The sequence below is a fragment of the Wolffia australiana genome, chromosome 9 (genome assembly GCF_029677425.1).
Source record: "Wolffia australiana isolate 7733 chromosome 9, ASM2967742v1".
Lineage (NCBI taxonomy): Eukaryota > Viridiplantae > Streptophyta > Magnoliopsida > Alismatales > Araceae > Wolffia > Wolffia australiana.
The window spans coordinates 13,683,637-13,692,719 of NC_135843.1; the positions used below are offsets into that span (position 1 = coordinate 13,683,637).

A 9,083-nucleotide genomic window follows, 5' to 3' on the forward strand; every position below is an offset into this window, starting at 1 on the left:
ATATTCATTAATTTTATATGAAAGTCACTTTTTGCATATTGTGAAGATTTTAACTCGCACTACTTAGCTTCTATGAAGTCGTTTAGTTTTACTGCTAAATAATACTCCATATTTTCATGTGCACAGAAAGCTAAGATAATTAAATAAGATGATAATCCATGGTTATGGTTTGAAGTCAAACCATTGGGCTATTGAGCTAAAAAAAAGATTTAGGTTTTGGGGGTTCAAATGAGCAGTTATAGGGGTGTGAACCATGTTCTGGCTTCATCCATTATCCTGATCCCACTATTAAAGGGGAGCATTAAATTCAAGTCATGGAGCCATAAATCAATAAAAAATGATAGAAATGGCACAGAAAATTATAGAGAAATTGGGCAACATAATTTTAGTATTTATTTGTACTTATAAATATTCACTTCCTCTCTATTCCACTATTCTGGACATCTCCCATTAGAGGCTGACCAACAAGATAAGACACTCTAGGGTCCGCATTATTCATCTTGGTTAATGAAAGTAGTTGTGAAGTGTTCATTCATTGCTCTATCTCTCCTTGTAGTGAAAACCTAGGGCTAATCCTGAGAGAAAAAAATATCTCAATTGAGGGGGAGCACCACCTAGGGCTCAATGCATAGAAACAAATGTATAGGAATCAACCCTAATATTCCATTGTCTAGATCAATTATCCCAGATCTACCACTTTCTCGCTCTTAGATCCACCCCTTCCTCTCTCTAAATTTCTCATTTCATCTATGGTTTCTCTCCCTAAAAACAATTCTAAAAATCCTCCAATTTACTCTAATATATATTTGTACTGGACCCTAGATTCGATACTTCGGATACCTCTATATCTCTCTCTCTCTCTCTCTATTTCAAATTGGGAAGTCCTGTCCAGTAGAGTAGTCCACTAATGTATAGGAATCAACCCAAATTAGGCAAATTAAAATATAAGTAACATAATACATTATTGCATATTTATATGGTTATATAATATTTATATGATATAACCAATGAAACATAAACCTCGTCTCAGCTGAGTTAATTTTCCTTTTAGGGTCAGCGACGTAAATATATATTCCCGACGTTTTAAAATTTGAGAGATATTCATTTAAACGTTATCTCTCACTCCCGCCTAACTCTCAATTCAAAATATTTCAAATCTCTCTCTCTCTCTCTCTCTCTCTCTCCTCCTCTCTTTCTCTCGTTCTTCAGGATTGATCGGACAGTTCGATCGAGGAAGGAAGAGATTGTTGATGGATTGCTCGTCGTTGCACTCCCGATCCGCGAAATCTTCTCCAGTTTTTGCTGTGGGAGGGCAAAAGTTCTTGTCCTGATCGAGTTTCGAACCGCCAGTTCGATTCAATTTTTGCCCCTGCTTCTCCTTCGATCCGAGGAAATCCCGATCTCCGTTTAGTAGATGGCGTCCAGGAATCAAAACAGGCCTCCTTCCACGTTTCTTCGAAGTCCTAACAGGGTAATATTTGTTTTTTTTCTGTTAATCCTGTTCGTTCTGGGGTTTGTTTTGTGATATTTGCGGTTTTTGTCTGGAAATTTGATGCGCAGAAGAAGGAAAACATGGACGAGGGACGAATGGACAAGCGTAGGAGGATCGTCGGCAAGATGGCTACTCCCGTTACTCACAATCTGCGTTCTCGTAATATTCTCGGAAATGTCAATTCAGGGTCAGATGCAATGCCGGCTGCGGATTCAATTAGTCCAAACAGTGTTGCTGAAGGAGGCATGGAGTTCAATTCCAGGGAAGACGTTGAGCGTCTGTTGAATGAGAGGATGAAGGGCAAGAACAAGACTGATAAAGTAAGCATTTTTCTCTCTTCGACAAACCTTTTCAAAGAGAAATGTTGCTAAATCTTGTTATTGGACAGGCGAAGTGCGAACAACAGATGGAGTACATTAAAAAGCTGAGAGCCTGCGTTAAATGGCTTGAAGGACGGGAAGATGGGCTTGAAGAGGAAAAACTAAAGCTCCAAAGCGCTATAGAATTACTGGAAAAACAATCCGCCGACCTCGGTAATGAACTCAAATCTGTCAACTCTTTTCTTGGTTAACCATCATGAAAGTTTTATTAGAATTATGCTTAAGGTTTTTGATACTATGAATTTATGAATATCTGAGGTTATTTGTAGAGTTGGATGAATAGAATCAATTTTCAAAGGTAATGCTTTTCTCGTTAAACGATCGATCGATTTTCATCAACATTGGTTAAGATAAATGGGTTCTGTGCCTTAGGTATTAGCAGTGTGGGTTTCGTTTTTAGTCATTTCAAGTTTAAACAATCTGTAGTTGACATTGGTTACTTTTTTCATCAACATCGGTTACGATTCATTAACCTTATTATGTGAACTTGTCGAACACCTTTTTCTTAGTGAACCTATAAATTAACTTCTTTCTTATACTCCGGTCATTAAGGTTTCTTTGAAATTATGTTTAAGATATATAATCCCATGAATTTAACTCTATCTGAAGCTATTTAAAGAGTATAATTGATCTAATGAGGTTCTGAGTTTAGGATGAAACAGTCTTTGAGATCATGTTTGTTTCCACGTAAAACGATTGATCATCGGTTACGATTCATTAACGTTTTTATGTGAACTTGACGAACACCTTTTTCTTAGTTAACCTATGAATTTACTTCTTTCTTATACTTCTATCATGAAGGTTTTTCTGAAATAATGTTTAAGATTTCTGATCCCATGAATTGAACTCTATCTGAAGCTATTTAAAGAGTATAATTGATGAAATGAGGTTCTGAGTTTAGGATGAAACAGTCTTTGAAATCATGTTTGTTTCGACGTAAGACGAGTGATCAACGTTCTGCTAGGTTCTCAGGTTATGATTCTTCAATGCTATGAAGTCCTTCACACTTTTTCCTAGATTTTTTGGCCTGTTAAACCAACTTGCAATTATTCAAATACCATTTTCACTAGTATTGGGGTTCAGCGCTTTAGGTATTAGCAGTGTGGATCTCGTTCTTGATGAGTTCAATTTTAAACACTCTGCAGTTGATCAACTAGTGTGATTAATGAACATTTATTTTCGTTTTTGATCAATCAGCGGCGCAAATGAAAGATAAAGAAGAACAGCTAACAGCCGAACTCGAAAGCATGAAACAGAAGAATGCTTCTCTGAGGGAGAGCTTAGAGAAAGAGGAAGCGGAGAAGATGGTACCTCCCGCTGTTAATTTACATAGTGATGAGGATTTGCCTTAATTTTTGTTTTCAATTTTTGAACTGTGCAGTCTGCGATTGATCTGCACAACAAAGAAGTAGAACTGAGAAAAAGCGTTGAAAACTCGAGAGATGGTTTATCATTAGAGCTCGGAAAGGCACAAGTGGAGGCAGCAAATGCTGAACAGCAGGTCTGAAATCCAGTTCATTTTTCTCAATACTTTTCATTTCTGGCTCGGACAGTCGATACAATCCATCGATAAATCTGATGATCAACGGATCAGATCCATCAAAATCATTGGAGACTTTATTGTAATTCGATTACATCTTATTGTTCGAAGTCTTAATCACACTTTCACGATTAAATTACAGATAAAGACGCTTCAGGACATCAACATAAGGCTTCAGGAATACAATACAAGCTTGCAACAGTACAACAGTAAGCTTCAAAACGATGCCGCTGTAAGTGCTGAAGCCATGACCAAACTCCAAAAAGAGAAGACGACCATGACTGAGGCGCTGAGCAGTTCGAGGGCCCACTGCAGTTTGCTCCAAGAACAGTTGGCCTCTTCGAGAGTGAGTTACCTCAGCAATTCTTTTCTTGCAATCTTATTCATTTTAAATATGACTGTTCTCTCATCTCTAAGGTTTTCTTGTCGATGGTAATATATTCAATCTATCCATGAATCTTTTCATCTTGTTGTGCTTTCCAAGTTTTAGCCATATTTTGCTCTCCCGTTGTTCTCTCCGTTGATCTAGTCAAAAGCATAAAACTCATACCCAGAGAGAGAGGCATAGAGAGAGAAATGAATAGAGAGGAATAGAGAGTGAGATGACGAGGAAGAGGGACAGAGAGAGATGACAGAATGAAGGACAAATAGAGAGAGACAGAGAGATGAGTAGGGAGAAAGATGACAAGAGAGATAGATGAGTAGAGAGAGAGATGACTAGAGAGATGAGTAGAGAGAGATGACAGGAGAGATGAGTAGAGAGAGATGACAAGAGAGATAGATGAGTTGAGAGAGAGATGAAAAGAGAGATAGATGAGTAGAGAGAGAGATGACTAGAGAGATGAGTAGATGGAGAGATGAGTAGAGAGAGCTGACAAGAGATTGAAATATGAGTGGAGAGAGATGACAGGAGAGAGAGAGGGAGAGAGCAATACCCATCAATGAGGAGTGCAAAGATGAACCCAACCGGAGAATCTCTTCTTATTTCCTTGGAATTACAGAACTTACTTTCCATATCCTTCGTGTTTGAGCAGGCAACTCAACAAGAAGCTCTTAAAGAGAAGGAAGAACTAAAGAGCAACGTGGAGCAACTTCGTGGAGAATTAAGATCAATAAGGGAAGATCGTGACTGTCAGTTATCAAACATCCAATCCTTGCAGTCTGAATTGGCCAAGTACAAAGAAGTTTCCGGAAAGTCTTCACTTGAATTGGCGACTTTAGCTACTATGAATGAGACCCTCGATGCCACCTGTTCTTCCCAAAGGAGTCAAATTCAGCTACTTCAATGCCAACTTGACGCGGCTATTGAGAAGCTCAAGGTTAGAGATAATCTTAAAGATGGGAAATTAATTCTTGTCATATATTTTCATTCTTTCTTCAGCTTTCGGACTCAACTGCGTTGGAGACGATTGCCGAATTTGAGAAGCAGAAAAGAACTATTACTGAGTTGCAGTCCCGTCTTTCAAACGCTGAGCTTCAAATCGTCGATGCCGAGAGATTGCGCAAGAAGCTGCACAACACAATTCTGGTAAAAGATTTTATTTAATTTGTGACATTTGGGTTCATGATATTTAAAATGAAAGTTCTTAATTAGGAACTGAAAGGGAATATCAGAGTGTTTTGCCGTGTACGTCCTTTGAAAACTGATGAGGATGATGGTGATGAGTCAGAAGGCAGCGTTGTTTCGTATCCTTCATCGGTTGAGCTTCAAGGACGCGGCCTCGAGTTGATTCACAATTGTATAAGTTTAAATATTTTTCTTTAAAACTTAATTTTTTCTTATTTTTTGGTCTAGTTTTGGGGTGAAATTTTCTGTTTTTTTTGTAAGGTCAAACGTATCCTTTCGCATTCGACAAGGTGTTTGATCAGGGAGCCTCGCAGGAAGACGTGTTTGTGGAGATCTCCCAGCTCGTCCAGAGCGCTTTAGATGGTTACAAGGTTTGCTGTTCTTCCTTTCTCTTTCTCTCTCTTGTTTTGTGCCCACTTGCTGTTCTTATCCTCAGGCACTGGTTCTCTCTCTCTCTCTATCTCTTCCACCATCTCTCTTTATGATCATTGGTTCCTTTCTCACTCATCACTCTCTCATTCTTTCTTTCTCTCTCTCTCTCTCTCTCTTTTTCTCTATCCCTCTCTCTTTCTCTCTCTCTCTCTCTCTGTGTTTCTCTATCTCTCTCTCATTCATTCTTATCGTTAGGCACTGGTTCTCTCTCTCTATCTCTTCCTCCCTCTCTCTTCCTATTTCTCTCGTTCGGCAAGAGTTTTATGATCACAACTTCCTCGTACTGATGGGCATTGGTTCCTCTCTTACTCATCACTCTCTCATTCTTTTTCTCTCTCTTTTTCTCTATCCCTTTCTCTCTCTGTCTCTGTTTCTCTATCTCTCTCTCATTCATTCTTATCGTTAGGCACTGGTTCTCTCTCTCTCTCTATCTCTTCCACGCTCTCTCTTTCTATTTCTCTCGTTCGGCAAGAGTTTTATGGTCCCAACTTCCTCGTACTGATGGGCTTTGGTTCCTCTCTCACTCTCTCTCTCTCTCTCTCTCTCTCTTCTTTCTCTCTTTGGGTACGAGTTTAATGATCACAAGCTCCTCGTACTGACCGCCATTGGTTACTCTCTCACTCTCTTTCATTCTCTTTCTCTCTCTCTCTCTCTGGGTACGAGTTTAATATTTCTTCTTCTCTCTCTATCTCTGTTTAGCGAGTAATCTTTTAATTTCCAATCGCAGGTCTGTATTTTTGCGTATGGACAGACGGGATCGGGCAAGACGTATACGATGATGGGGAAGACGGAAGAGTTAGACAAGAAAGGGCTGATTCCTCGATCTTTGGAGCAGATTTTCCAGACCAGTCAAGCTCTCTCGTCTCAGGGTTGGAGATTTAAGATGCAGGTTTGATCTCAAAGATTTTAATTTTTTTAGGCATTAAACATCTTCTATTTCAATCGGTCATTCTTTGTCTTTTTTTTTTATTTAAAATTTACCAGGGATGGTGACCCAGAAGAGAATTAATAAATGTTAATAAAGTATTATTACAATAATAATAATCCAAATGATGTATAATCGAAGACCCTTTTTTCCGATCTATCAGTCTGAGATTTAAGATGCAGGTTTGGAGATTTAAGATGCAGGTTTGATCTCATTGATTTGAATTTTTTTAGGCATTAAACATCTTCTATTTCAATCGGTCATTCTTTGACCTTTTTTTATTTAATTTTTTACGAGGCATGATGACGAAGAAGAGAAGTAATAAATCTTTATAAAGTATTATTAGAATCATATAATCCAAGTGATGTATAATCGAAGACCCTTTTTTCCGATTTGTCTTGCTGAGTTGCTTTTTTTATTTCTTGAAACTTAATCAGGCTCCGATGCTGTAGTAATTACAAATAAAAATACCAGATAAGCAGAGTAACAAATAATACAAATTTTCTTCTTCTTTCTGTCACAGTCAGATTCTTTCTGTTTATCTTAAATCTAGTCAGGCGTCAATGCTGAAGTAGTTATATATCATGGGTCAGTGCTAGAGGTAATGAATCTTAATTATTTAAAATAATTGTTACTAAAAAATATTCTTTTCAATCTTTAAATTTGCTCTAAATGTTATCAGGCGTCAATGCTGGAGATTTACAATGAGACAATCAGGGATTTATTAATAGCCTCGAAATCATCCGGATCTGAAACAAGTTCGAATGCCGGGAAGCAATACACCATCAAGCATGATGCCAATGGGAACACACTCGTGTCTGATCTTACTGTCGTCGATGTTTGCAGTCTGAAAGAGGTCTCTTATCTGCTCAACAGGGCCGCGCAGAGCAGGTATTTTATTAGGAATTATTAGTGTTTCACTCATTTTTGCAAAATAGCTTTCGACAAAAAATTAGTACGCTTTTTCTATAAATTCATTTTATTTATTACTTCAATTGAACATTAACTATTTATTTATCTGTCGAAAAATGCTGAATTAGATTAGATTGCTTCCGATTATTTTAATTTTCATCAGCACAAAAAACTTCATTCAATTGTCCTCATAACTCCAATTAAGAGATACTTCAAAATATTTTCTTCTTCTCTTCAGTTAAAATTCAATTTATTAATTAATCTATTCCGTAATTATGTGCTTTATTTGATTATTTTTGTTTTTAGTAGGACTTATTTTAACAACTACATTCAACTCCTCACTGAATACTATTTTCCTCTTTGTTCTCTTTAAACACTTTGAATTCGTCAGTCCTTACAAATGCCAATTAACTACTTTTGCTTGCAAGGGCTGGCGGCCGATCAATTTTATTTTATTTTCTTTATGAATTTCCCTTTTAGTCAAAAAAATAAAATTTATTTACCCTGTTGAGTGTAGATCCGTGGGCAAGACGCAAATGAATGAGCAATCCTCGCGGAGTCACTTCGTGTTCACCCTGCGAATCTCCGGTGTCAACGAGGTCAACCCAAAAAATATATTTATGTTATTAGCAGAAAATTATCACTTACACTGTAGAAATATGTTCTTTTTTTCCTGCAGGGCACAGAACAGCAAGTGCAGGGGGTCCTCAATCTCATCGACTTAGCAGGGAGCGAGCGCCTGGCGAAGAGCGGCGCCACAGGAGACCGACTCAAGGAGACCCAAGTACCCCATTTTATCTCTCTACCTCTCTCTCTCTCTCTACAAGTCCTCTTCGTTGACTTTTCCTTCGTCAACTGCAGGCCATCAACAAGAGCCTCTCGGCGCTGAGCGACGTCATCTTTGCCATTGCAAAGAAGGAAGACCACGTCCCATACCGCAACTCCAAGTTGACTTATCTCCTCCAGGTAAATTGTTGACTTTGACCGTGCTTTGACCTTGAGGTTGACTCTAGGGGTTGACTTTGACTAAATGTTGACTTTTACTCTTCGTAATGGCAGCCTTGTCTTGGGGGAGATGCGAAGACCCTGATGTTCGTCAACATATCGCCAGAGTCTTCGTCGACAGGGGAGTCGATCTGCTCGCTTCGGTTCGCTGCGAGGGTCAACGCATGTGAGATTGGCGTCCCTCGTCGACAAACGCATCAGCAGCCACGTGCCGTGGATGCCCGTCTGAGCTATGGTTGAATTGAGTACGGCGAGCCGCCTGGCCGTTGGTTATTCTTTAGCGTTGACTTGTCAATCAGCTTGGTTGATAGTGGTTGCTGGGTCTAGGGTTTTAGGCCAGGGTGGTATTTTTATTTTGGTCAAGGTAGATTCCTTGAGCAAGGTCTTAATACGAAGTCAAGAAATCTCAAAATTCAGTATTTTCTGTTTTTTCTCGCTACACTCCCTGATCACTAGATTGGGCTGTACTGTGATATTCCCTCTCAAGGAATGGCTTATCATTGACTTGCATTATTTCAAAAATAAACTGAGGAATTTTTGTCCAAGAATGAAATGAATATCTAATGAATCTGAGTTCAGAACGTTGCATGAAAATCAATGAATTGATTCCTGAATTCCGAAGAATTGTTGTACGGATAATGTTTTATATATTTTGGTTACAAACATACAGGTCTTAATACAGAAACTTAAGAATATATCTTGAAAAGAACTGGAGATTTGCGGAATATCATGGCACATATTGAATATAACTAATACCCTAATTGGGCAATTTACCAAATAATATAACTGCACAGATTTAATACAGTAAAGAAGGAAATTACAGGTTCTGA

General features: G+C 38.4%; 1 protein-coding gene across 1 annotated transcript; it reads left to right on the forward strand.

Moving 5' to 3' along the window:
• Window positions 1-1,120: 1,120 nt before the first annotated feature.
• LOC144707937 (kinesin-like protein KIN-14N) lies at window positions 1,121-8,766 on the forward strand. The gene is made up of 16 exons (XM_078581219.1): window positions 1,121-1,471; window positions 1,561-1,812; window positions 1,881-2,025; window positions 3,070-3,179; window positions 3,254-3,373; window positions 3,555-3,758; window positions 4,447-4,731; window positions 4,794-4,940; window positions 5,007-5,151; window positions 5,241-5,350; window positions 6,139-6,300; window positions 7,019-7,227; window positions 7,766-7,847; window positions 7,928-8,032; window positions 8,110-8,214; window positions 8,308-8,766. The coding sequence occupies exons 1-16, from the start codon at window positions 1,415-1,417 to the stop codon at window positions 8,491-8,493; spliced, it is 2,424 nt and encodes an 807-aa protein (XP_078437345.1). The 5' UTR covers window positions 1,121-1,414; the 3' UTR covers window positions 8,494-8,766.
• The last annotated feature ends 317 nt before the right edge of the window (window positions 8,767-9,083 follow it).

Bases quoted from the DNA above. Each gene is read 5' to 3' on its own strand.
- LOC144707937 (XM_078581219.1), top strand. From the start codon at position 1,415: ATGGCGTCCAGGAATCAAAACAGGCCTCCTTCCACGTTTCTTCGAAGT. The intron at 1,813-1,880 runs GTAAGCATTTTT...GTTATTGGACAG, and splicing joins GCAAGAACAAGACTGATAAA to GCGAAGTGCGAACAACAGAT. The intron at 7,228-7,765 runs GTATTTTATTAG...TGTTGAGTGTAG, and splicing joins AACAGGGCCGCGCAGAGCAG to ATCCGTGGGCAAGACGCAAA.